The sequence below is a fragment of the Neltuma alba genome, unplaced genomic scaffold, assembly GCF_004799145.2.
Source record: "Neltuma alba isolate B1F8T4 unplaced genomic scaffold, ASM479914v2 tig00011962_pilon, whole genome shotgun sequence".
In the NCBI taxonomy this organism is placed as follows: domain Eukaryota; kingdom Viridiplantae; phylum Streptophyta; class Magnoliopsida; order Fabales; family Fabaceae; genus Neltuma; species Neltuma alba.
The window spans coordinates 131,752-158,145 of NW_021636540.1; the positions used below are offsets into that span (position 1 = coordinate 131,752).

The 26,394-nt window shown below is 37.6% G+C and overlaps 4 protein-coding genes across 9 annotated transcripts; 1 reads left to right on the forward strand and 3 right to left on the reverse strand.

Annotated features, from left to right (window-relative positions):
* Positions 1-1,105: 1,105 nt before the first annotated feature.
* On the reverse strand, positions 1,106-6,825 carry LOC114720061 (CDPK-related kinase 7). Its single transcript, XM_028905662.1, has 11 exons — positions 5,337-6,825; positions 5,062-5,192; positions 4,711-4,752; positions 4,495-4,603; positions 3,749-3,833; positions 3,351-3,647; positions 2,963-3,078; positions 2,439-2,546; positions 2,306-2,368; positions 2,032-2,199; positions 1,106-1,861 (listed from the first exon to the last, which is right to left on the reverse strand). Exons 1-11 carry the CDS (start codon positions 5,814-5,816, stop codon positions 1,724-1,726), a joined length of 1,737 nt encoding a protein of 578 aa, XP_028761495.1. The 5' UTR covers positions 5,817-6,825; the 3' UTR covers positions 1,106-1,723.
* A 4,163-nt stretch (positions 6,826-10,988) lies between these two features.
* On the forward strand, positions 10,989-14,739 carry LOC114720062 (general transcription factor IIH subunit 2). 6 transcript variants are annotated; one of them, XM_028905666.1, is made up of 6 exons: positions 10,989-11,208; positions 11,695-11,753; positions 11,880-12,172; positions 12,492-12,953; positions 13,180-13,555; positions 14,043-14,739. In XM_028905666.1, exons 3-6 carry the CDS (start codon positions 11,885-11,887, stop codon positions 14,276-14,278), a joined length of 1,362 nt encoding a protein of 453 aa, XP_028761499.1. In that variant the 5' UTR covers positions 10,989-11,208; positions 11,695-11,753; positions 11,880-11,884; the 3' UTR covers positions 14,279-14,739. The 6 variants fall into 6 exon arrangements, with proteins under 6 accessions (XP_028761499.1, XP_028761497.1, XP_028761498.1 ...); XM_028905664.1 differs by lacking the exon at positions 11,695-11,753 and having other exon boundaries at positions 11,793-12,172; XM_028905665.1 differs by lacking the exon at positions 11,695-11,753 and having other exon boundaries at positions 11,859-12,172.
* Positions 14,740-18,493: 3,754 nt separating this feature from the next.
* On the reverse strand, positions 18,494-18,853 carry LOC114720006 (defensin-like protein 182). The gene has a single exon (XM_028905590.1). It carries the CDS (start codon positions 18,851-18,853, stop codon positions 18,494-18,496), a length of 360 nt encoding a protein of 119 aa, XP_028761423.1.
* Positions 18,854-21,008: 2,155 nt separating this feature from the next.
* Positions 21,009-25,256, reverse strand: LOC114720031 (probable auxin efflux carrier component 1b). The gene is made up of 6 exons (XM_028905622.1): positions 23,231-25,256; positions 22,569-22,845; positions 22,385-22,470; positions 22,119-22,276; positions 21,950-22,026; positions 21,009-21,852 (listed from the first exon to the last, which is right to left on the reverse strand). Exons 1-6 carry the CDS (start codon positions 24,366-24,368, stop codon positions 21,786-21,788), a joined length of 1,803 nt encoding a protein of 600 aa, XP_028761455.1. The 5' UTR covers positions 24,369-25,256; the 3' UTR covers positions 21,009-21,785.
* Positions 25,257-26,394: the final 1,138 nt, after the last annotated feature.

The following is a 26,394-nucleotide window of genomic DNA, read 5'->3' on the forward strand; positions in this document are numbered from 1 at the left end:
TGATAACCTAATAGAGCAAAAATTAATTATCAAACTAAAACCGATTAACCAAATTAACTGAAATATTTCGATTCGGTTAACTGATTAATCAAAATATATAAATATAAAAAGTGATTTTAAACTAAAAATAATAATAAAACACAATTAAAACTATTAATTAATAAATATTTTACCATTCAATATGATTTGTTATAATAATATTTATTATAATCATATTTATTGAATATAAATATATTTAAATATTTATTAAAATAATATTTATTAAATATAAATATATAATATATTTATTTTGTTTTTCGGTCATGACCGAATTTTTTTTCCTACTAACCGAACTGAAATTGAATTATTAAAAAAATAAAAACCAAATATATAACCGAAAACTAAAATAACTGAATCGAACAACCAATATGATATTCAGTTCGGTTTTCGGTTTTCAGCTTAGTTTTGCTCACCCTTACCGGCCTCACCCTCACGTCTTACTGTCTTGGTTTAATGACAGCAATCTGACCATGTCAGAATCTGCAATCTGCATGACTACTAAGAAAAGAGCTCTTAGTGGTCGTAGTATCCATTATTCTCGAGCGAGTCCCCTCAAATTCAATCGTTGGGTGAGTCCTGGAACTATGAGAGAAATTTTTTACTGGTTGGTTCACGGGATGATTCATTGATGTTATCTTGACTAATCAAACACTAGAAGTTCTACTTCAATGTAAACACGTTTGGTTTTACCCCCACTTATCCACAGCAAATACACTCAACAGACTCTTCATCAGACACGATTGCTAGGAAATACTTTCTAAACACCTACAATCCCCTTCCTGAAACTGGCTGTCGAAACACAGACTTGTTTGATCACAGCAATATGACACAAAATCATACACCTCAATCATTAAAGGAAGCAACTTGATACACACTTTAGAAAAAAGAAAAACCTGAAGTCCGTCACTGAAACTTTTCCCTTTTTATTTTTTTCCCGTCTTCTTTTTAACAGTGCCTAAAAGAGAGAAAGGTCCATAACACACTGTAAAATCAGTGCCAAACTGCTTATTACGAATATTGTGCAACGTGCAATTCTCTTTATTCACTACTAAAGACAATGGTATGAAATTACAGGTACTCTTTTAAATATCTAGAATCAAGTCAAGCGTTTGAGGGCAAAAAACTTCCGATATTGATATCTGAGGGTATTGGTATTAACCGAAGATGTTATCTTGGGATTTTACACCAACAAAATGCCAGCCTGCAATACCTGCATATATCATTCTGAGTAATTAAAAAAATTAAGAGAATGCAAAAATAATACTTTGATCTATAGGGAGTTACAAGACTGGGAACATTTTATTGATAGTGCCATTGGCATACATGGGATCGCCAAGACACAGCTCAGATTTGCGTGGTTCTCGCAAGTTCAATCTGTAGTCTACATCATCTGTACAATCCTCTACTTCCACAACCGCCAGCCATAAAAGGCTGAGAACAAGATGAGGAAAAGGACTTTTCGTGTATGAGATACTTGAGAAATGCTGGCTTAATATCAGGAGATCTTGTAATTAGCTTCGTCTGTATCAGGTTCCATCACCTTGCTTTCAGCACGCCGAAGCCATCATTTTCCTATGAGGGCGAACGGATTCATTGACGGAGTTTGCTCATGCATTCAAATCCCGTTTAGAAATAAACGGTCAATAAGGGCAAGAAAGAAAAAAATTAGCACCCCAGTGCTCTTTCAAGTCTTCTGAAATGAGCGGGAAGAAACCCCATGCAGAAGTCTGACAAACCCCAAGAAACTAAGCTTCCCATCTGCGTGTCTTATCCAATCTTGCAGAACCACATGAACAGGCACTGATGGGCTGAGCCCAAGTTCCTGGATGAACGAATCAAATTTCAAAAGCTTAGTACCACTCTGCAGAGGATAAGCATGTTCTTCCTAATCGACAATCCCATTTGATGTATCAGGTCAATTTCATATTATGCAGAGGATAGTCAAAGAAAACAGATAGAAACTGGTATGTGCACAAGACTACAAGAGAGTACCGAGGCTAGTTCTTCAATCATAATTGGTCTGTTTCCACGCTTTTCAAATAGCTCATAGGCTCGCCTAGCATGTTGCTCCCAGGTCTCCATACCCTCTAGCTGGTGCACGCTTATAGCAGCAGAGCAAAACTCCTCGAAGTCTAATTTCCTGTATTGGATAGAACTAATCTGCAACAAGCATATGGTAATAAAGTGACTTTCTAGGGAAGCAAATTTTGTCAAACATTTGATCTGGAAACAAAAAAAAAAAAAAAAAGTTCCCTCGAAGACTTACCATGTTCACATAATCCAAGACTCGTGAATCCTTTGAGGCATCAGTGGAGCTCCTCAGAAAAGCCTGCTCATTCCAATGTTAATGGCTTGAAATATACTTGAAAAAGAAACCATAACTGTGAATATGTGCTGACCGTCTTAAAGTTCTGCATTGAGATAAATCCACTTTTATTCGGCCCTAACTGAGTAAATTGTTCTCTGAAATAAGCTAGCTGAGCTACTGTTAATGTCTTGGCAAGAGCCTGCCAGGTTAGCAAAACTCAAATCAACATGTATCCATGGTTCCAAAAGCGAATACAATGGTTAAGTCAAGAAGCTTGAGTAATTGTACACCAAAAAAAAAAAAAAAGGGGGAAGAAGAAGAAGAAGAAGCTTGAGTAATTGATAAATTATGACGATGGACAACTGTACTGTCATCTCCAGACTACACTAATGCTTGACTAGCTTTTCAGCACAAGTATATCATGCTCAAGAAGCCAACAAATTATTGATCCAGGAAAGACAACAGTAAATGCTAACACGAGACACCTGATCCCTCTGTAAATATTTTGAGAAATATGTTCCAGAATCCAATAGTGGCATTAAGAATCTACATTGAGATAAAATGGAGGGTGGAGAAAGGGGGGGTATTGAACAGGTATTAAACAAAATTACATACCCCTAGTGCTGATTTGCGTAAAGAAGATGAGCATGTGTAAGCCTTAACAAACTTGGGGATTATCACATCCAAAGGTATCTTCATATCATCATGATGATTTGCCAGCCATGGATGACCTAACATAAAATCAGACTACAGGAATGAGAATTCATAAAAATATTAAAATAAGAAAGTAATTACTATTTACACTACCGATAGGAAATGGAAAACATACAAGCATGGTTCTCCCTCCCCTCCCTAATTACTAACTATAATCTAGTCAAAATTCATACAACTAGGAGCTCTATTAGTTTTAAATCAGAAAATACATTCAATTGAATTTTGCTCCCACAGGCAAACCCGTTGATTTAATAGCAGATGATCTAATTATATAATTTCAGTGACTTACAAAGCGCCTGAGCTGCAGTTAATCTCTTACGGTAGTCCTTATTCAATAGTCTCTTCACAAAATCTACAGCATCAACTGATAAAGAAGGCCAAGGAGCTTCATCAAAACTTGGATCTGCCTTCAGGACAGTCCGGAAAATGCCAGATTCAGTCCGGGCCCAGAAAGGACGGCTTCCACATAATAGAATGTAAGCAATTACACCGATGCTCCACATGTCTGCTTCAGTCCCATAAGATCTATGTAAAACTTCAGGAGCCACATAGTATGCACTTCCCACAATATCATTCAACCTTTCATCTGTAAGAACTTATAATTCTCAGAAAACTCTTAGCATGTTATTTTCTGTTAAAATCCTTTAAGGAAAAAAAAATGAAAGCAAGCAATAGGCTTGACTTGACCTGGCTTTACATAGTCAGAGAGACCAAAATCAATAGCCTTTAGAGTAGAGTTTAAGTTTTCATCCTTAGATGTAAACAGGAAATTCTGCGGCATGAAACCAATTTTCAATATCAGGACAATGGTAAACATGCCAAATGGAAGGGGATATATAATAAGGTACAGAAATATTCAATTGCACCCATCATTTGATTCACTGTCCACTTTAGTGCCAACTGATATCATTAAGATTGATCATTAATCAGTAAAATAATGGAGGAACATAATATAGAAAAGGAAGTCCAATTTATGCCAAGCATTCCTTCACTCGGTAATTCATGTCCTTTGTGACATGGCCCTATTCCTTTAAATGACATGCTTTTTCCTTAAAGTAATGCCCAATAAATAAATTGCCGCAAAAGGCTAGCCTTCTTTTTTAGGTGTCTCAGGTTTTGAGTTTGAAAAATACTAAACAATTTAAGAGAAGAGCAAGCAAAATTGAACAAGGAGAAACTTGGATCGAAAGGAAACGCAGAGGATTGTGCAGCAAGTATTATCTCTCAAATATCATCTAGAAACTAGGAGCATTTCTTCCTATCCTTGTAATGTTACAGCACTGGAGAACTTTCCCAGCCTTGCTAGGGCCTGAAAGTGTGTAGGGCGTTTAACAAGGATAATTGTAGGCATTCAGTTAAAGTGCAGAATGTTAGAAGGCATACTTTATTCTCAACTACCACAAAAATAAACATCAGTAAGCTGAGTGGATCACCTCTGGCTTGAGATCCCGATGAACCACACCCTGAAGATGACAGAAAGCCACCACACTTAATATCTGAATCATAACAACCTTGGCGTCCTCTTCTGAATACTTTCCACCCCTATAGATCACAACTTAATTTGAGCTGACAAGCAAGTCATTGATATTTAATACTTAATAGTGTGGTAATGGCACCGTAATGAAACCCAAATCGGAAAACCTTGTTACCTGGAAAGTATTCTATCTAGGAGTTCACCTCCTTTGCATAACCTGAATTGCATAAGACACATGTAAGCTTTTAATTTGGTGACTTCATTTAATAACTTCCAACACTTTGTCTAATTCATACTTTATCTGAAAATGAGAGGCATAACTCTTTTACTGCTTCGGAAGTAAATTTTATATGCAAGGAAAGTCATGTCTGTTCATACAAGTAATAAAACACAAAAGTTTCGTTTTGTTCTCCAGAAAGCTTGTTAAGATTGACATTATATTACCGATTGTGCAGCAGCATCAAAGATCATAAGCTGTATCCTTAACAAGAAGGAGAAAACACAGTAATAAGTAATTTGAACTTACTCCATAACCATATAAACATTGTCATCATCTTCATAGGCCTCGTAGAATTGCACCAGGTTCTTATGTCCGGTTAGAGCCCGCAACATCTTCACTTCTCTCCTCACATCCTCTATAGCAATAGCTGTGGTCATCTGCCAATCATCACCCATTTTCATAAGAAAAACACACTTCTTTATGTCTACAGGTCTTCAAAATCAATAGCCAGAACAACAAACACGGAACATAAATTCATTTGAGCCTGATAGACACTGAGAAGCACGCATGAGAATGGCGACCTTGGATTTTGGGATGACTTTGACTGCCACATCCTGCCCCTTCAAGCTGCCTTTCTTTCCCTTGGCGGAGCAAGTGTATCCAAAATGGCCACGTCCCACTTCTTCTCCAATGTCGTAATGAGCTAGGAACTGCTTCGAAAACCCGAAACTCTTGTCGAGTCCAACGAGGCACTCGCTTCCTTCGGGGATGGAGGCCTCGTTTGGCTTCACAGAACCATGCCTTCGAGCAAGCAATGACCGAATGTGTTTAGCCGGCGAAGGAGGAGGAAATGGGCGCCTGAAGATGCGTAAAGGTGTTGAGCTCACGCTCGAGATGGCAGGTGAGTTCTTGAATAGGCTCGGTAAGGGACTTGGGCTATAAAAGGGAAAGTTTGTGGATTTCCTTCCTTGAGAATTTGGAAGCCCCTCTTTCTCGTCGCAGAGATTTTCTCCTCCTTGCGTTTGCGGGATTTCGTTCGGTTTTCCATGACACAGTCCCATGAAATCAGAAACCCAATTACAGAGCACGTACGAATTGTCAAATGGCAAGCGAGTAACGGAAATAAGCTAGTTAACAGTAATTGCAAATCCAATAGAATGAAGGGACCGACAGAGCGAGAAACTAAATTGAGATCTTTTTGAAGCTCAACTGAGAAACTGTAAAGGGGAAGGGAGGGTGTCTAGCTGACAGGGAGATCGGGTAACCCAGTTTCTTTTTTCAGAAATAAATAAATAGCAAAGATTAAAGACAGAATCACGAGAAAGATAATCAGGGGAGCTCATAGAAAAAATGAAGAATCCAAGAAGGGGAATGATCTGTGTAAATTATTAAGGAATGCAGGTGCATGAACAAACAACAATGCCAGTAAAGAAAAATGACGGCAATTAAGCTGCAATGATCCGTAGCTAGAACAGAAAGCGAAATGATGATGGCAGAATCCAAAGCAAGAAAACTCGGTAAAATTACCCGAGAGAGGAACGAAGGAGCAGAAAAAGGAAAGAAAAGTGAAGCAAAGATGCTTAGCAGTGGCTGCAAGAAAAAGAAAGAGCAAGGTTGCTTTTTTCTGCTTTTTGTAAGCTTTAACTATTAATATTATTTCCAGGAAATAGTTTCGTATGAAAATACTTTCACTCTACTGGACAGGCAGTGTAGTTTGTTCTTGTCCAGTAATAATGGTGCCAGTGGGTTGGGCAGAATCCTTCCAGCCTGTCGATTTCATATGAGAAGTGAGAACAGAGCAATGTTGCCGGGAGCTGCTTCCAGTTCCCCTCTGCCCCTGTACAATAAGTTTTGACCTCCTTTTGTTGGACTATCCAGCACTGTCTTTTCTGCTTTTTCTTCCCTTATTTTCTTCCGTTTTCTCGACTGGTCTATTTTTTCAGATTTAATAACACCTCGCTTTCGTCGACACAAACACAATGACCACAGGGCAGCATATCATTCCTTTCTACTGTTATATCAAGCACCCGGCAAGAGCTTTGTTACAGTCCAACATTATCAAGACATGACCTGTTCTAATTTGTATGGCCCAGTCAGCTGAAAATTTAATATATGCTAATTCAAGCTTATTCCAATATATAACCTGTGTCACTGTGTGGTACGTACTCCATATCGAGAAATTAGTATTCCCAACCCAGGAATGATATGCTTTTCAAACACACTTGGAAGATAATACCGACTTAATTTCACGCATCTCGATTCAGACAGGCACAGATGCTTAAAGCCAAAAACTTAAATATTCCCTTCAATCTTAAATATAAACCCACTTTTGTAGCATAATTAAGTGAAAAAGTCAATAAATATAAGGTTATTATAGCACAGGCGAAGGCGGGGGTCCCTGATGGTGGCCCAAAAACGAGATGATGAGGAGAGGCCACCATTTGGCAACCCGCCACGTGAATGACGCTTATATACTATCCCCGCTGACCACCGTCTCCATAAAGACACTTCATTACAGATACATGAACTTTGCATCCAATCCACCCAGAGTGTCTATATGTTGAAAAGTGACATTTGTTTATATAGTGATAATTAGCATGGTAAAGTGCCCAAGAATGCTTCGTGCATAAGGAATTATGGATACGTGATTTATTCTCGGCCCCGATTTTGTTAAATAACAAGTACTATCTCGCATCATAAATATAAGAACTAGTTGATTAATTTGAATAGATTAAAAAAATAAATTAAATTATTTATTTATAATAAATAAGTATTGTCTTTTTTAAAATATCGTTACTAATCAAATTTATTGGTTAAAGCTATTATTATTAAAAGAATTATCTTAGAAAAATAAATAAATATGAGAAACAAAATAGATTGAAGTCTTATATTTATAACTAAAATAAAAATCAATCAATATCTTATATTAAAAACCGGATACAGTGGTATTAAAACTCAATACAGTCCTTAACATCAACTGTACTATGGATGGGTTGGGTGATCACTTGGCAATTAAAGAGCCATGATTACACACAGATGAAACGACTTGGTGAGTACTGGGTACGGTGAGGTGAGGAACTAATTTTAGTGTTCATCACAGTTATAAGCATTATGATATTCATAGCTGTGATAAAATCCAAACTATTCAAAAGCAGTTTTAGTGGTCTAGATTCAAAGTTTTTAATTAGTAGTGGTGGATGGGAGAGTTTCTTTAATTTGATTAATTTATATTCTATCTGTGGTTCTTAATTTAAAATGTATAATATCTGTCCCTTCCTTTTGCAGACAAACCAGGGCGCTAATCCAGACCCACGTAAATACTATAAGTACAGAAAATCTGATTCAAAACGCTAACGTGGCCTTTGTTATTTCCGAATGTGCAGTGACAAACATACGGGTGCGGAAATCAGTATATATTCTCTGAAATCTGATCCATCGGAATATAAATTAGATTTGGCAGTCGCTTTTCTCGGGCCACCAGACATAGATCTTAATTATTAAGGATCCCTTGAGGTGCACTCTTTTTATTTATTTATTTTTTTTGCAAAACCTTGTAGTGGAAACTTTACTGCGTTCACAAAAAGGAAATTCGCGTTCTTTAATTTAACAGATGCCCTGTCTTTTCCAATATTATTATCACTCCATGGATGCAAAATAAACAAACGAATAATGGTTGTCTGAGTGTACAGTAAAAGGAGACTTGGATGGGAATTTGAGAGGGAGGAGGAGGTAATGGAACGCCGACAGTGCCAGTGAAAATGGTGAAATGTTTTTCAGAATCCAATGGCTGTGTGCGCTAATCACGACAATATATGCAGGACGATGTCTTCAAGCAAAGTAAATGGGACATAAGCGGGGCGAGTTGAGTAACAAGTAGTAGTTTAATGATTTTTTTTTACTGAAGTATAGGTATCTTTTTATTAGAAGTAATCTTATTTGAGGTACTGTCAGGCACTACATATAGACACATCTTCTAATGAGAATTCAAACATTGATTCGTCATGCTGTGAAGGACTAGTCCATTCCGTTAGACCTAATCCCGTTAATAGTTTAATGATTAAATCAACGCAAGCTAGTTAAACGTGCCTGCCTAGTGGTCCATTGAGGAATCCCGTTCCGCTTTTTGTTAGTATCCTCTGAAAAATTAATTTCAATTCAAGAAGATAATGTCGTCTCAGTGAAGTGAGTGAATGCATGTGTGAGTGTGTATTTAATTTTACATTACAAAACTATTCAAACCATTCTCTCTGATCTTTAATTGGCATGTTGTCAACCCTACACTTGTCAATATGCAAGGTGACCCCCTTTTTTCCATTTTTCTTTTTTATTTTGAAATGTTACTATTTTATGTTTAATTTAAACATAACCTCATTTTATGCAAGAAACACAATTTTATATTTGATTTCTCATTTTATTTATTATTTTATTACTTTAAATGGATTATATAAGAATATAAAAAAATTCAATTTTTTAAAGAGACGATCTCAAAGTAACAAAAGCCAACGAACTTTAAAAATCTATTTGGGTTGAGAGAAATATGGGGAAGGGAATGTGAGGAAAAATTTTAATGAGCTCATTTGAAAAATTGTAGAGGTGTAATTATAAAATTTTAATAAAAAAGCTGTAAGATAAAAAAGTAAAAAAATAATTAAAAATTTTAATCCTACTTTTTAAATTTTTTAAAAAGAAGCTTATCAAAAAAATTTCTCATTGTTATTGCTCTCGCACAAGGCGAACTGAAACATTAGATTTTCACAGCCCAACTCAACTTCGACTTTCACCTTTTTGGCCAATTCTCTTGTCATCTCCTACACGCATTGTTTTGCTCATTTATTCCATACTGCTCCTCATAATTGAATTTAAAATCCTTTACAGTCCCCTATTTAATTCCTCCAAGCATACTCTTATTACTGTTTAAAATATGTTGGATGTGCATTTCAATGCAAAATGTTATGCTAATACAATTATTGTTAAATATTTGAAGACAATCTTTTGACTACAATAAATTTTAGAATTATTTCCGAAATAAAACGTAAAAAACGAAATCGTGCTATTCATAACTTATACTATTATTTTAAAAATCATGTGCAGTATAGAAAATTCCAATATTGTTATTATGCAGTATAAATTTGTTTTCTTTGGCCAAATACGTGGTATGAATTTATAAGCAGTCACCAACAACAAACCTTCTCTTATAAGGAGCCAGGGACATGCGTTCTTTTACCAATTTGCCATTTTTACAGTGTGAGAAAAAACACTATTTATCCGTGTTGAAGATTTGTTTCAATAATGCGCACTCGTTTGAGTAGTTCCAGATGTTTGAAAAGCCTGTGAAGAGATATTCACTCTTTTTTTTTTTTTCTTTTGGGGGACAAATTCCTACACTCACGGAAAGCTGGTTTTTTTTAGTATAGATTACTTGCTCTGGTTATTAATAAAAAAAATTAGTTGACTCATTTGAATAAACTAAAAAAACTAATTAAGTTAGTTATTCATAATAAATAAGTACTGTCTTTTCTAAAATATCATTGCTATTCAAGTGTATAAGTTAAAAATATCATTATTACAAAGAATATTTAAAAAATAAAAAATAAAATGAATTAAAATTTTATATTTAAAATAAAAATAAAAATTATATGAGTTCTTATACTAAAAATTGAAGTTAGTATAAGGATAGATTGATTGATTGATTTGGTGGGCACAAGTAGTTGTCCAATTTCCACCCGTTTTTTAATAAGGCCCGTACAACATGAATATCAAGGACTGGACCGGTCCAAAAGCCCCGCTAGCATATTTTTATGGGCCAAATTGGTAAAAGAGCGCGTTTCCTTAGCTCCTTATAAGCCCCACTATTTACTGCATCGTTTATTTTGAAACCTGATTTTATTATTATGTTAAGCTGCAGCGAAAAGCACTTCACTGTGTTTTGCAAGTGTTTTTTTTTTTTTAATTTGTTTGGATAAAAAAAGGAAGTGTATTTTTTTAATAGATAGGCTATCATTTGACCCCCAACAAAAAAAAAAAGGTTATCCGCTATCTGACATTAACTCAAATAATAAAGATGTCGAGATTAGGGCTTTGCTAGTACTACAATGGAAAAAAAAAAACCTCCCTTATAAATGTAAATGAGAGTAGAATATGAAAATATTAAAATTCAGAAAACCTCCTTAAGGGCTTAGGACCGATGAAATGAGAACAAGGGCTTTCCTATGCTTTCGCAATAGAACGACGTCGTTTGCGTGCAGCTGGAGTGGAGTCACAGGTGAAGGCTCTCAGTCGCGAGGAGTCGAAACTGAGAACCAAAGAGAGCCTTCCGGTGAGGCGGTGGCAAAACCGCGACAGCTTCCTGCCGGCGGCGTACTCTAATTTCCCTGACAGCTGTAGAACTACGATCCCTTCATCTCTTCACTGCTGGTCTCAGTTGTATTTCATTATTGCTGTACATCACCTGCGGTAAGGCCCCCTTTTTCCGTTGCACTGTCATTCTCAATCTCGCATTTGTTTTCTGTTATCCCCTGATTCATCACGCAAATTTGTTGCTTATTTGTTTCTTGTTCTGGAACTCCCACTGCTTTAAACTTATTTGACTCACTTTCCGACTGTTTGTTGCTCTCTGGGGTCGAACTTTTATGTGAATATATCTAGCACTTGTAGTTATGTTCTTTGCTGAATTTTCTGAACGAGTGATATGGCTAAAAATGTTAGTCAATACATCAAACCACTGCACGATCAGCAATCTGCACTACCATGTCCTGATGAACGAGTGGTATGGCTAAAAAGTTTCTAAGGACTTCTGGTTACTAAGGTTGATGGTTCGCTTCACTCGATTTCCTGATCAGCTTATCTTCACATGGCTTGCTTTGTTTTTATTGTGTTTACTTTGGTCCTTATTTGGAAACTTGTTCTCTGATTTGTTTTCGGTATGCGTCTCCATTGCAGAAGTTTTACCACGTTGTCGCCTAAGCTCATATTTATTATACCATTTGTCAAAAGAATTGGTTCGTTTTTCATAACTTCAGCACACATGTTCTTGTCAGATTATCTATGGGATGAAATCTGATACATAATTCTCATGATTGCTGCCACCTCCTTTAATTGATTGGTCACTGCTATATTGGGTTCAGAAAATATGAATAATAATGCTGAAAGACCACTTAATGGGGACGTAGAAGAAGATGATGATGAGGATGAAGCAAATGGTAGAGGTCTTGATGCGTGGGAGAGAACTTATGCAGAGGATAGGTCATGGGAATCTTTGCAAGAGGATGAATCTGGAATGCTTCGTCCAATAGATAATAAAGCCATTTACCATGCGCAGTATCGCAGGCGCCTTCGCGCTCTGGCTTCAACAGCAGGTGCTGCTCGGATTCAGAAAGGCCTTATTCGCTACCTGTATATTGTCATTGACCTGTCTAAGGTATTCTTTTTATCACTCGATAGTTTCTGTGTGAATATTATATTCTACATTGATGTTTGCAATACTTATGCCCGAAAAAACATTGGGAATTGTCTCTCGCTCCAGATATTTTATGTGTAACTTAATTGAGGTAATAGGACTATCAGGAGAAGATTTTTGAAGAGATGTACATAATAAAATATTATACTTTGACTTGCCAAAAGAAAGAAAGAAAGAAAGATAAATAATATAGTATTGCAGTCACATGCATCTGCTGTTAGTCCGAATTCCCCTCCCTCCATTCTCTAATACAGAACTTGGCTTTCCTCGTCATGTGAAGGCAGCTGCAGAGACAGACTTTCGTCCGTGTAGGATGGCTGTGATAGGGAAACAAGTTGAGGCATTTATCAGGGAATTTTTTGATCAGAACCCACTGAGTCATGTTGGTCTTGTGACCGTAAAGGATGGAGTTGCCCATTGCTTAACAGAACTTGGTGGCAGTCCTGAGTCCCATATTAAAGCTTTGATGTGTAAAATGGAATGCTCAGGTGATCCTTCCCTGCAAAATGCACTAGACCTTGTTCATGGCTATCTAGATCAAATTCCATCATATGGTCATCGAGAGGTTCTGATCCTATATTCAGCTCTTAATACTTGTGATCCTGGTGATATAATGGAAACCATCCAGAAATGCAAAAAGGGTAAAATAAGATGCTCAGTCATTGGTCTTGCTGCTGAAATGTTTATATGCAAACATCTTTGTCAGGAAACTGGAGGAACATACTCTGTTGCAATGGATGAGGTCAGTTCGAGTTGTTGGTTTTGTTAGACATGCATATCATTATTTCCCTCTATAAGACAGGGTTTGAGTTTTTTTGTCCGGGAAAAGTCCTGGTCTGAGGACTTTATGCATGCATTTGGAATATCAGAGATTCTCTTTCTAGCATTGCATATGATTCACATCTTCCATATGTTAATCTTGTGAACTTCTATATGTTTTTTTATTCATACAGTTACATCTTATGTAGGCCCACTTGAAAGAGTTAATCCTGGAGCATGCGCCACCGCCTCCGGCAATAGCAGAGTATGCTACTGCTAGTTTAATCAAGATGGGTTTTCCTCAAAGAGCAGCTGAGGGTTCCATTGCAATTTGTACATGTCATGAAGTGGCTAAGGAAGGTGGTGGATACACCTGTCCAAGATGCAAAGTACGTGTTTGTGAGCTTCCCACTGAGTGTCGTGTCTGTGGATTGACTCTTATCTCTTCGCCCCATTTGGCAAGGTCCTATCATCATCTCTTCCCAATAGTGCCTTTTGACGAGCTGTCTCCATCATCTCGAAATGACCCCCGTCAGAAGCTTCCCAACTCTTGTTTTGGCTGTCAACAAAGTCTTCTTAATCCGGGTAAGGTTCATGGAGAGGCCATTGAATTTGAGTTTCTTCAATGTGTATGGTGATCGTCAATCATTTGTCCAATCCAAGACTTAAATCTTAGCATTGTTATGGCAATGCATATGTGAATCGATGGAAAACTTTGGTAAGTGACCCGAAATTTGAAAAATTGTGGTTGCTTAGGTACAACTTAGATGAGGTTGTTTAGGTATCAATTGAGGGATTTCTGAAAAATATTGCAGCATGCACGTGTTAAATTACAGTTAATGAAAATTTCAGTCTAAAAGAACTTAGAATTTTGAAGATCTTGGTCTCATATGATTATCAGAAAATAACAGGTTAGCCCCTTTATCTATTCTTTATGGCATATAAAAACACAGGCCAGCTGCTGAGAATCTACTGAAATTTGAGCTAACAAGATTATAAATTCTATGCCGTTCCTGCTTTCTTCCTAAAAGGTGTTATTGTGTGTAAAATATCTCAATGTGACGAATTGCAGTAACATTGTTTACTCAATTTCTTTGCAACATCTCTGCCCTACTGGTTGTGGTACAGGAAACAAGCCCGGCCTCTCTGTTGTTTGCCCCAAATGCAAACAGCACTTCTGCCTTGATTGTGACATCTACATTCATGAGAGTTTGCATAACTGCCCAGGTTGTGAGAGCTTCAGGCATTCTAAGATGGTCGCTGCAGAATGATTGCCAACCTCCTCTCTTCCATAGCATCACTATCTAAAAGATTCTCCGTTGTCTCGTTCTCATGGCCTTGCAGCAATAAGTGGCATGGACTTGAAGGGCTTGATGATAGGTGCTGATACAATGCTGACAGATTAATATTTGTCCATACGCTCTTTGGTTAGTCCTTTGACCTTGATGCAAACCCGTGAACACCATATATCCATCAGGCAACGAGTAGAAGCGAGACATTTGCCGCACTCTGACAATCGCATCTACCGATCTTTTCCCCTCCTTTCTGGGAGAATTGTGCCATACCCTGAAGTTGGTGGTATTTGCCTTGCCGGCATTTTATGTTTGAGCTGACAAGACCGTGCTTGCTGGCTTATAGATTTTGGTCATTAAATTATCATTTGTCGACTTTTTATGACATATTTACATTTGTTTTGCTCTGGCGATGCCCGTTATAGACTTCTAATTTCAGCTATCTTCCTCGTTAAATTTAGCATGATTTTCTCTTGACTTGTTGGCGGACTTGGCATCCTGTGCAACAAATGTCACCGTTAAATGCTCAACATTAGAAGGATCCTCCAAATTTAAAAGAAAAAACAAAGTGAACTGTACGTATAACTGTGCAAGGGTTGGTGGACCCTTAAAATTGTATAGATTCTGCTTATAATATAGGATAAAGGAGTATTTAGCACTCTAATCTTTTTTGTCAGGAGCACCCATCACTTCAATCTTTTTTTTAGTGTAATTTTATCCACTATCTATTTTTTTTAGTATAATTTAACTCAATTCCAATGGATCCCCTAATGTCTGTTAAGGAAAAAAAAATTTTATAAGTCTACATCAGCATGGTTAAGAGGATGAAAATTGATAGATAATATAAAGAAGGGAAAAAAAACAAACTGAGCTCTGCGTCGCCTGTTTGTGCAATTGGGAACACTAACATCTGGTGAAAGAGAAGGCAACAAATTCGTGCGAGGAAAGTTGTCTTGATTTACAAAGGTAACAACCTTACTTTGAAATTTTACTTTTGTGTTCCTTTATACTCCGTCTCTTTTGTTTTAGAGGAGTAATTTGCCTTTGCAAGCATTGAAACCCTAAACGAATTGCAAATTCCAGCAATGAAGGTCGCGAGGAAGACGGTGAATAAAAAATCTCCATTGCTAAGATAAAATAGACCTTAGCAAGCATCAGAGCTGGTTAGCCAAACATCCATAATGGGCTCCAATTTTTGAATATATATTAGAGAACTGGTCTTCTCGAATACATATTTGAGAACTGGTTTTTTATTCACTGTCTTCCTCGCGACCTTCGCTACTGGAATTTGCAACTCGTTTAGGGTTCCAATGCTTGCAAAGTCAAATTGCTCCTCTAAAACAAAAGAGACGGAGTATGAAGGAACACAAAAGTAAAATTTCAAAGTAAGATTGTTACCTTTCCAAATCAAGACAATTTTCCTTGCACGAATTTGTTGCCTTCTCTTTTACCAGATACTAGTGTTTCCAATCACACAAAGAGGCGGGGTTCCGTTGCTTGCAAAGTGGGCGCACAAGCTCGGTTTGTTTTTTCCTTTCTTTGTATTATCTGTCAATTTTTATCCTTTTAGCCGTGCTGATGTGGACTTTTATTAAAAAAAAAAATTCTTAACAAACATTAAGGGGTCTGTTGGAATTGGGTTAAATTGTACTAAAAAAAAATAGATGATGGGTAAAATTGCACTGAAAAAAAGATTGGGGTGATAAGTGCTCTTGAAAAAAAAAATTAGGGTCCTGGGTACCTTTTTACCCTATAATATATACAGCGTTCTTTGTAGGAATGCAAAAATTGAAGGCTTACTTGGCTAATTCAGATGAGCGGGTACATAAATTACAGTTTACACGAACCTAACAAATCTTTTATAGCTACAACAGACATTCTTCATTCGTGGAAGGTGCGATCAGCATCGATCAACCGTAGGCCAATGCTGCATTTAATTATTCGTAATAGGGTCACCACTGATGGCCTCTAGCTCTGCCTGTAGACGGATCACCTCGACAGCAAGTCACATACAAGGAATCAAGGGGCAGGTAATCTGGGTGGACAAGATACAAATCTCTGAGAATGAATGCTGTTTACTTTTTATCTCCGTTGCAAAGAAATAACTCTAGTGTCTCCTCTTCAATCTTTCGTCATCTCTATGTGCAGAAACACATTAAATTTTCATCTCCAACTTCGAGAACCTAAAAGTCGGTTTATTTTTTTCTTCTTAAGTGTTGGGGCCAATATAGTTCATTTTGTTCTTAAAATCATACTCCATTATCCGCATTTTGTCAATATTAAGACGCACTCTCGGATACTGACCAAACCCCATTTTATCATGTGACCAGTTATCAATGCCTCAAACTTACCGTTGGTGTAAGGTTTAAAAAGGGGGAAAAAAATTGCCTTTGGTGATAAAGATTACCTTCAATCGGAGGGGCGAACAAGAGGCACTAGGGCTGGGAAAGGAGAAATTTCAATTGATCAATTCATTACGTAGGGATGCCGAAATTTCTGCAGTCAATCGACAGATTGATGGAATAGGTGTCTCTATTCCTCTATTGTGTAAAAATTAGCACTGCGATTTATCCCTGCAAAATTTTCTTTCGGGAGCTGGCTTGGAAAATTGACCGGGCGATATTTTCAATTTGAAGATGATTTGCAATTTATGCTAAAGCAGAGCTCATATGGTCATTGCAGGGTTTTACTCATGCCCTCAAGGAACTCAGAGAAACAGTTATCTAAGATTTCCTCCTTAAGTTGTCTACTTTGGATCAGGATATATAGCACCATTAGAATATTTCAAAATTTTGTGATGGAGCTAGACTTCAATCAAATGCAGTAAATGTCATGGCTTTCAGAATTGGGCGTTGCGCCACGAATGTTGTTTTTAATAAATAAGCCGCCTACCTCGCTATCGTTTACTTTCTTTCTTTAATAGCAATCCAAACCCATCAAGCATCCACAAGTATTTCCACTGAAATTAACGTGTAATATTTTCAACAAAATAGCTTTAATTCCCTTTTTCCTTGTTCGGGGTCTCCCGGTTCCCCCTAGGACTTTACAGCTACTATAAACACCAAAAGAAGAAATGGCTGGCGTCCTTCAGGCTTCAGCCAATGGATGGGGTACACTTAAACTCAACAAAGTAACAATTTTTTAAACAAGAATTGTTCAATTTTGAAAAGGCAAAAGCAGGAAGCAGTGCGTGAGTACTGACTAGTTAAGTGGCACACGCATGTGCAGCACATTCTTTGAAACCTGAATAGAAAAACAGAGGAGAAATAAGACCTGCTCTTTTGCTTTGAATTTTGATTGATGGGTCGCACACGTCAAGAAAAGCACTTTTCTTAGTTGATCACTTTCAGCTATCATTGACTGTGCTCGCTGCTTTCTCTAATTCTATGAGTCTTTATTGTTGTTTTCATGAACTCGTCAGCTTTTGGTTTTCAAACAAAATTCGGGCTTTTAGAATGACTGAAATGATGCAACATCATTAAAGGGGTTCTGGTGACTTGTAGGTATTATTACCGTAGTACAAAGTGAGGCAGCCTCCTCAACAACAATATAATAATGGTCAAGAAAATCCGATAGGTTTGAAATTGTAAGGGTTGAGCTAATTATATGCTTAATCTAATAGCCTTAGAGGACAAAGGAAAATAGCTTTAGTGAGTTTGGAATTTATATATGCTTCTGAGCGTTGGTTTCCATAACCAATACCATTACTATATAACAAGTGCGGCTAGTCTATGTTTGTCGATGGTACTATTTTCATGATAGGAGCACTATCCCACAAATATATTAAATAATATAAAGAATCTGATAATGTCAAGAGTAATGCGAGTTAAGGCGACATAATTATTATTATATATTAAAACATTAGAAAAGTCGGAACTGGGAACATGATGCTCTGTGTCTGAAGGAGAGCTTTTGTAGGAGCCAGAATACTAAGTTAGAGGAGTGTTCCTTGAGAGACGGAATTTATCCTAAGGAATAATCGCTCTTTAGTTTCCTTAAAACCAGAAAGCAAGGCTTTCTTTTTAGGCATAATTATGAGCTCCAATTTCCAACTCCATCACCATCCATTCTATTCAAATTTCAAAGCCTCCAATTCTTAGCTTTATCATTTCCCTATCAGACCTAACTGGCCGGCAGCATTAAGTCGACGAAAACTAAAGTAGTACTGTATTATTTAGAGTGAAATATGAGAATCAATAGAATATTGAAAGTAGGGGTGGGGTTTTAACTTTTAGCAAGGGAATGAGCATTGGCACACGGAATTTTGTTTGCCCAAACTGTCATCGCAGTAGCCGCCGCCACCAGGATGGGCAGAAGCACACTTGGAATTACAGCATTGGTCATTGCAAGCACTACTGCACCTACCCAAACCCAAGTTACATTTCTTTGGGGGAGGAACGATACACTCGTAATAGCACATGCAAGTGTTTCGCTCGCACGTTGGCTTCCCGTTTGGACGCCTTTGAATACAAGCGTTATAGCATGCCCCTCCCTGCGCCGCATCACAAGCATTCCCCACAGCCACCACGTCGGAGCACACCCTTGCCTCCCCCACCGCCACCATCGCGCCCACAACTGCATCATTAGCCATATTATCATATACTCAGTCCAATCACACACACACACATATGGGCTTTGCAATGAATTAGACAAGGGAAGGAGGGAATGTGTACATAGTGCCAGAAGGAGAAAGCCATGTGGGAGTGATTGCTGGGTGATCTTCATAGCTTCTGTAATAATGATGATCGTTTCAAGCTTCTTTTTTTTTTTCTTTGTGAATTATTGGTGTCATGTCATTGAATATTTATACCACTAGAGTCATTGTGATTTGTCATTAAATGCATTTGATATCCTTTCTCTTCATGAATGTGTGTTAATGGCAATCTTCATGGGGCACAGTAATTTATATTTTGTTCAATGTATCTATTATAAGGAGAACTATTTTTCACCTGTAATTTAATCAGGAAAATATTTTTTTTTTCCAGCAGGTTTAATACTCATCACATTCTTTTCCTTCTAAGAATATTGCATTCATGACATTCGTTTTGAGAAACAGCATGTTTATATCTTGTTCATTGCATCACGATAGAGAAGCGCTTATATTTAATATTTTTTACATTTTTCTGAGAATATTATATCAATGGCATTCAGTGTGGGTAATACTAGTGATTATTTTGTTCATCACATTTTTACAGGGAAAATTCTTTTAAAAAAAAATATCTTTTTAATTTTAAAATTTTAAATCAGGAATTATCATTTACCTTTAAAGTATAGTCAATTACTCTTAAAATATAGTGATCAAGACTAATTTTGTATTATGAAATTCAAGAGTTTTTTTTTTTGGAGATTTTTCATGCTCTATATGAATTGCTAGTTTCATGTTTCTATATGTGCGCGCGCGCGCACAATTAGTTATATAAATATGCTGGCAAAAAAAAAAAGTTATATGTATAAACTAATTGTTCTGACCAAAAATGATATAAACTTATTAGCTTATTAAAAAAATGGTAAGTATTCCTAAAATTATATAGAAAGGACAAGACAAACCTAAATTACGGGAATAAAATCCTTGTAGCATCTCTTGGGGAAAAATGTTCACCGTAACTTATAGACGAGGTTAAAGTCTAAGGCATATAGATAATCATCTGTCAATGTGGATCATACTACTCTCGATCTTTAGTATAAGAGTTAGTTTGACTTTTAATTTGGTTCTAAATATAAAATTTCAATCTAATTTGTTTCTCGCATTTATCTATTTTTTTAAAATAGTTCTTTTAGCAGTTGTATATGTTAAATGTTTAATTAAATAATAATTTTAACTAATATACTATTAGTAAGAATATTTTAGAAAAGACAACACATAGTTATTACAAATAACTAACTCAATATTTTTTTTAATCTACTCAAATTAATTAACTTTTATATGAAGAATGACATACATCCCCCTCTCTTTCTTTTTTGGGTCAACCGGAGCATGGTTGGGCAGCAGTTTGACTTTAAGAATTTAAAATAAGCCTCCAATAATCAAAAGTAGGTGGGAATGGTAGGTTTTTTCATAGTAAATGTTGTCGTCTTGTCGAATTATGTCCTAGCAAGAAAAACAAAAATGTGCCAAGCAAATGAGATTCTTTTATGAAGAGTTTCTTCCATTGGAAGATGTTTCTTTCCGAGATTCCATCTCATCTTATTCAAGAACAGAGCATCCTCTTTCATGAAATTCCCTGATAAATACTCCTAATAACTATCCATCAACGTAATACAAAAAGGTTGATGAAACTATTGAAGTAGTTTAAAGCATAATAAAATAGTTTAATTATGATTAATTTATTCTTGTTTAATTTAATTTAATGTTTAACCATCTTGTATATTATGTTTCTCCACCTTTATTTTCAACGTTATTCAGGCAGCGGATAAGTGGCCTGTGCCAGCGCTTCATCCAAAATAATAATTCACGTATAAGATTGACTATATGATGAAAGCACCACTCATAAATGACTAAGCATCAAATTCAAATTGATTAGCTAATAAAAACAAAAGTCATTTCGGCAAACACTGTCCTCAGTTGGGACAAATGTGGGTCCATTCATTATTTTTGGGCAAAAGTGCAACTACTCCCACCTCATCATAAAGCCCGAAAGACCGACTGAAACAGAGCGAGCTTTTTCTTAGTTGCCACATAGGGTAGCCTCAGCGCCACTACGCAACAAGAGCTTTCGCACAAAGCGGATTTTTTTTTTTTGGTGTCAAATAACCAATCTCTATTGCTTCTTTCTATTCTCTTTTTTTATTTTTGTTGGTTCTCTTCTCCGTTCTTTTTGGCATTCATCACACACATGCACCTCTAGCCCCATCCCCCGTTCCGAGTTCCCAACCATAAAAATTATTTTTACTATATTGCAAAGTAAATTGAAGTACGAGATCGAGAGTGACAGCTAGTGGCCCTCAAATGAAATAGAACTCCTACCAAAGACACTGAGCAGACAAGCCACATAAAAGTTTCTGTCTGCTTGCCCACATTTTCTGCATAAATCCACTTTTTGCTGATATCTTGTTGCGCTGTTGCATTTGCATTGAGATTCCCAACTGCCTTCAATTAGTCTTTTTCTAGCCTGCCAGCCTCAATGATACAGAGTTTTAATCACAGACGTGTCGACAACTACAAACAAAAGCTTCGCTTCCTTTTTCATTAAAAATAGTGGGGTTCACAAGATTTCAGAAGCCGAACACCCTAAACGGTAAAGACATCAGATTTCTAGCCGAACACTCTAAACTAAACTAAACCAAACCAATTTGGCTTTTAGCATCCCCTCACCTTGTTTCCCTCCCCTCGTCCTCCTACTGGGTCTGGGAAGTAGAACCAACCACACTTTCATTTCCACTAACTTCCAAATTCTACGTTGTTAGATGCCCTCCAAAAAACCAAAAAAAAAAAAAAAAACCCCCACGACAAAAGGGTTTTCCAGTGTAATAGTCTCCTGCAATTAGTCTTCCGGTAACAGTTGTTCTTGTGACCTCAACATGCTTCAAAGTCCCAGCAAAATGTAGTAAACTAACGTAATTGGAAGAGCAATTAGCATCCCGAATATAACCCTGAAGCATAATAAAAACCTTTCAACAGTTGAGTATATGCGCTACAAGGCATAGCAGATACTAATGAATTAACAAGAAGGGAGTTTCAAGTTCCAACCCAGTGCTTAGTATGTCAGGATGAACATTGTATTCTTTAGCAAACACAAATGGAACAATTCCCTGAGGAAGAGCAGCCTGAAAGTGAAAACATGGGGTAAACATTTCAATTCAATGAGTAGACACCGGATTTTATTGCAACTAGAGCTCATCTTGAATCTCTCTTTCACCTGTACAATCGCAATGTGCAAAAGAACTCCTTTTAGTCCAATTGCTAATGAAGCAGCAGCCATTACCGCAGGACCTGCGAGGAAACGAACAGCCATAGAAAATGCTGCCACTGAATTTCCACATGCAATAATCTTTGGCTGCAATGCCATGAACAACCCTGCAAACAGAGTTCAACATGCAGCTAGTTATATAATAATCATAAGCAATATAATTATAATTGCGGTAAGGGCTAAGAAAGGCAAACAAAAATCTTCATTTAACATACCAAGGCTAAACATGGCCATCCCAAGGCCAGCATTAGATAAAATTGAGATTGAACCAGCAACAATAGCAGGCATAGCGACATTCCACCTACGATATAAAAGATTAAACATTCATAATCTTGAAACACCAGCGGTTGAGACTGCGAAAGCCAAGTACAGTTTATTAAGAGGATGGTAAAGACGTACTTGAATGAAATCAGAGACCACGCGAGACCGAAAAGGCTGGAGTAAGTGTTGGGATTCCTGATAAGTTTTCGCCACACCATTATTAAAATAAGTCTGGTCATTACGCTAGCAGGGGGCATGGCTGAAGGTTTAGGTTCTCCTTGAGCACAAGTCTTTGGATGGAGCTCTGTCGTGGAGCTTGAACCAAGTTTAGACAGGACAGGACCCTCCTTGTCATACCCATTTGTGACGGTTCTGTTTCCGAAGCTAAACTCATCGCGGCCAAATTCGTCGTGATCTGACCAACAGAAATGGAAATAATGGTCGCTAGTTACAACACTGGAAAATGACTCGACATGAATGATAAAGTGGCATTATTGAATAAGTGGGGGAAACAACAGAGTTCCCCAACAAAGATGTGAATGGGAAATATAATACCAAAAAGTAAATAAATAAATGACAAACCCCACTTCATTATCAATATCCTATAAAGAAACTTTGGTCAGAAATAGCAACACTGGGAACAGACAAGGATAGTACCAGAATTCCTTGAGAACCAGTAAAGGCGAAGAATGATACCAATGCAGATCACATCGATATACTTTTATATGATTCACACATCAACATTCAACAACAAAAACCACACTAGCTGACAAATAGAGTCAGAGTTCGGAATTTCAAACCTTTCTGGTGAGCTACCCCTCCAAGCTCGTTGCCACAGTCCCCACCTCTGAAAACATGAATTCCACCTTCGGAAACCGGTGAAGTACTTGAACTCCAGACGAACATGTGAAGGTCCTTTCCACCATCAGCTCCGTTCACCTTTCTTGCTCCCGTCGCACCGCCCATCGGCGAGAATATTCCGGTATTTGGTGGCGCCGGATACCCGTTTCCCTGCGAATATCCTCCATTTGCCCAAGATGGGTTACCACCGAATGCACCAACCCCACTTTCCTCATCATAACCCAAGTTTCCGAAAGTGGATTGCCTCGGGCTCACGCTGTTCCCGTTCTTTCCATTTACCATGGAATAGAAGTCCGTATGATTGAAGCTCGAGCCCCTCGGCGTTGGGTTTCTCGAAGATTGAAGAGAAAAAATCTCAACGTTGGTCAAGTTTGAGGGACGAGGAGTCAAGGAAACACCAGAGTTTGGGCCATGAGATCGGCGAGAGAAGATTTCAGAGCGTGAACTCGTGGATTTTCTAACTGTAACATGCAGCTTCCCGTCTTCGCCAACCTCGGCTTCCGTCTGTAACGGCTCTTTCCCGTCCAAGGAAAGAATATCGGAGTCTACTTTGAAGGAAATAATCGACCCAGCGGTGTCCGGGAACTGCTCCACGATGAGAAGCCTGGCTCCTCTGTATTCGAACAAGAAGAGCATTAAGGTGTACCAAATGATGCATTGAAGAACAACGATTTGAACCATTAGGCTGCCAGAGAAATCTCCGTACATTCCCTTCAGCAATGGGATGCCCATGACGAGTGTGTTTGGAAGCGTCGAGAGAGAGAAAAGGGTAATGGACCACTCGAAGGATCCTCTCGCGCTGACACTTGACCATATTGCTAAGATCGCCAAGACGATAACTTTCTGAAGTGTATCAGCAGCTATGAACCTGAAGTTCATGGCGTATGGGTTGTTGGTGGAGATGAAGTGGAAGGAGAGCAATGGAACGGCGAACAGAGCCACAAAGCGGTTGATGCCCGAGCACTGATCGGGGCTGAAGATTTTCCACCATTTCACTGAGCCATAAGCTAAGATCATGGCCACGTAAAGGGGCACAACCGCCGTAAGAACATGGTATAAGTCTGTAAGAGTTATCATCTTTATTTACTGCTCTCCTTTCTCTTTAGCTTGACGGGATTTAGTGGGTTTAACACCAATCCGGAAACAGAGCAAGGTGAATCAGGAACACAAAGAAACCAGTTTTGCAGTGAGTTCACCAGAACACCAGACTTCCCCTGGAGCCTGTGCTAGAGTGTCTATATGGCGACAAAAAACCAGCTTTACAAGTCAAGGAGCATTGATGGTGAGCACGAAGGGAACCCCGTAACTTGGAAGCAGGTAACAGAGAAGTGAAAAGGAGGAGTGACAACCAAACACAAAACTGAGAGTTGATTCCCAACGACAAAGGACAGATACTTGGGGTGGGGGGAGTAGAAGCGTGGTGAAGGGCTTTATTTATGGCATTTTAATGGCGGACAGAGAATTAAAAGGCTAGACGTTTTATGACACTTTTTTACAAGTCTTTTCTTGTATCTGGAAAGACAGAAAAAACCTCAGCATCCCATCTATGGTTTTTGTTTTTTGTTTTTTGGTTTTCATGATCTCCCTGTATGGGAGAAAGAACTTTCTCAAGAGGCGGAAAAGCAATTCCGTGAGAGGGAATGGACGAAATACGGCATCAAAAAAAATAAAAAAAAGAGGAAAGAGTAGAGAGAAAAAGGGCAGACCCAGATGAGCTTCCAGAGATTCTCTCCTCTTGGTGCGGCTCGCCACTACATACTGTCATTTGACACGAGATTGAAATTGTGGGAAAAAGAAAAGAGATAAAATAAAAGAAATGCTCATGTTACCGTATATTCACAAATTGCCACTTATAAGTCAAGGTGTTGGTGGAACTTTTAGACTTGCGGTGCAGCGTAATTCAAACTCCAACCATCTTATGAAAGATTACTAACAGCTTGTTCGCTCTAAATCAGGATTAACAAAATAAATCTGAAAAGTTAGCAATTTTTCTGATGATTGGAGGCGCATTATCGCCAGCCGTGGGATCAAGAGAGGTGTTCTGGGATATTCCCCTTCACCGTGGCTCTTTACTGCTTCTTGCCAAGGAAAAAAAAAAAAATTCATTGTTAGAAGGTAGAAACCCTACATTAGTGGCGATCCGTGTCGTGTTCGTTGTAGCAAATAACAGCCGAGGCTGCAAGTTCACCAGCCGATGATTAATGACGTGACAAGAACACATAGGGTATCAATGCATGTTATGTTGGGATGGTGGATGCTTCAATGTTATTTTTCTGGCAGTGCCTTTTTTAAGAAGAGAAAAAAGAAAAAAAAAATTAACGCAGGCGAAGTCATCACAAAATCACGGGGTTCGAGTGTTCGACCAATCGTTAGAGATGGGTCGGGTTCGATGTTAGACTGAGGTCGAACCCAAACTTATAGGCCCGGTTATGCGCATGCAAACATTATTTTGTAGTGTTTTTTTTCCTTAAAACAATTTGCGGATGTTGGTTGAAGTCAAAGTGAGACATCAGGAATACATTCCACCCCCATCCAAATTGATTCTCCCCTGAACACCGAAAGCAGCAATTTTAAATTTTCTGTGCACGCAAATTGGAAATCGGTTTTATGATTATCGTTAAAAGTTAATATTCTAATCTCACGATCTTATTTCAGATTTTAATTTTTTTTGTAAGAATAATATATAAAAATAATGCATAATTATTAAGCATCTATATTTTATTTCAAATTTTATTTTTTGTCTAGTGATATCAAATATGGCCAAAAAGGGATATTTATTTTTTGCAAATCTTCCAAAGCAAGATACTGTACGCCATACTATTTATCCCCTTGATAGATAAAGACATAACGTTGAACCTTCTCGGTTCTTTTTTTTTTTTGGCTAAACCACTTATCTTAGTTGGTAAAAAGGCAATGCTGGTGAAAAAAGGTTTCTAAGGGTCCGTTTGGATCAGCGATTAGAAAAGCAGCTTATAGAAAAAGTAGCTTATGGAAAAGTGAAGTTGATAAAAGTTAAATTGGATAAGCTGAATTGTGTTTGGATTGGAGTTCAGACAAACTAGTTTACAAAAATGAGATTAGAAAAAGCTTGTTTGGATTATAG

What these genes read in the sequence shown, in the direction of transcription:
- LOC114720061 (XM_028905662.1), bottom strand. Translation starts at nt 5,816, where the DNA reads ATGGGACTGTGTCATGGAAAACCGAACGAAATCCCGCAAACGCAAGGA. An exon ending in ATCGGGATCTCAAGCCAGAG is followed by an intron (nt 3,834 to 4,494) that starts GTGATCCACTCA and finishes TTCATGCCGCAG; the next exon opens with AATTTCCTGTTTACATCTAA. An exon ending in CAATGCAGAACTTTAAGACG is followed by an intron (nt 2,369 to 2,438) that starts GTCAGCACATAT and finishes TGGAATGAGCAG; the next exon opens with GCTTTTCTGAGGAGCTCCAC.
- LOC114720062 (XM_028905666.1), top strand. Translation starts at nt 11,885, where the DNA reads ATGAATAATAATGCTGAAAGACCACTTAATGGGGACGTAGAAGAAGAT. An exon ending in TTGTCATTGACCTGTCTAAG is followed by an intron (nt 12,173 to 12,491) that starts GTATTCTTTTTA and finishes CGTCATGTGAAG; the next exon opens with GCAGCTGCAGAGACAGACTT. An exon ending in ACTCTGTTGCAATGGATGAG is followed by an intron (nt 12,954 to 13,179) that starts GTCAGTTCGAGT and finishes CATCTTATGTAG; the next exon opens with GCCCACTTGAAAGAGTTAAT.
- LOC114720006 (XM_028905590.1), bottom strand. Translation starts at nt 18,853, where the DNA reads ATGGCTAATGATGCAGTTGTGGGCGCGATGGTGGCGGTGGGGGAGGCA.
- LOC114720031 (XM_028905622.1), bottom strand. Translation starts at nt 24,368, where the DNA reads ATGATAACTCTTACAGACTTATACCATGTTCTTACGGCGGTTGTGCCC. An exon ending in TGCACATTGCGATTGTACAG is followed by an intron (nt 22,027 to 22,118) that starts GTGAAAGAGAGA and finishes TTTCACTTTCAG; the next exon opens with GCTGCTCTTCCTCAGGGAAT. An exon ending in CCTGACATACTAAGCACTGG is followed by an intron (nt 21,853 to 21,949) that starts GTTGGAACTTGA and finishes ATTATGCTTCAG; the next exon opens with GGTTATATTCGGGATGCTAA.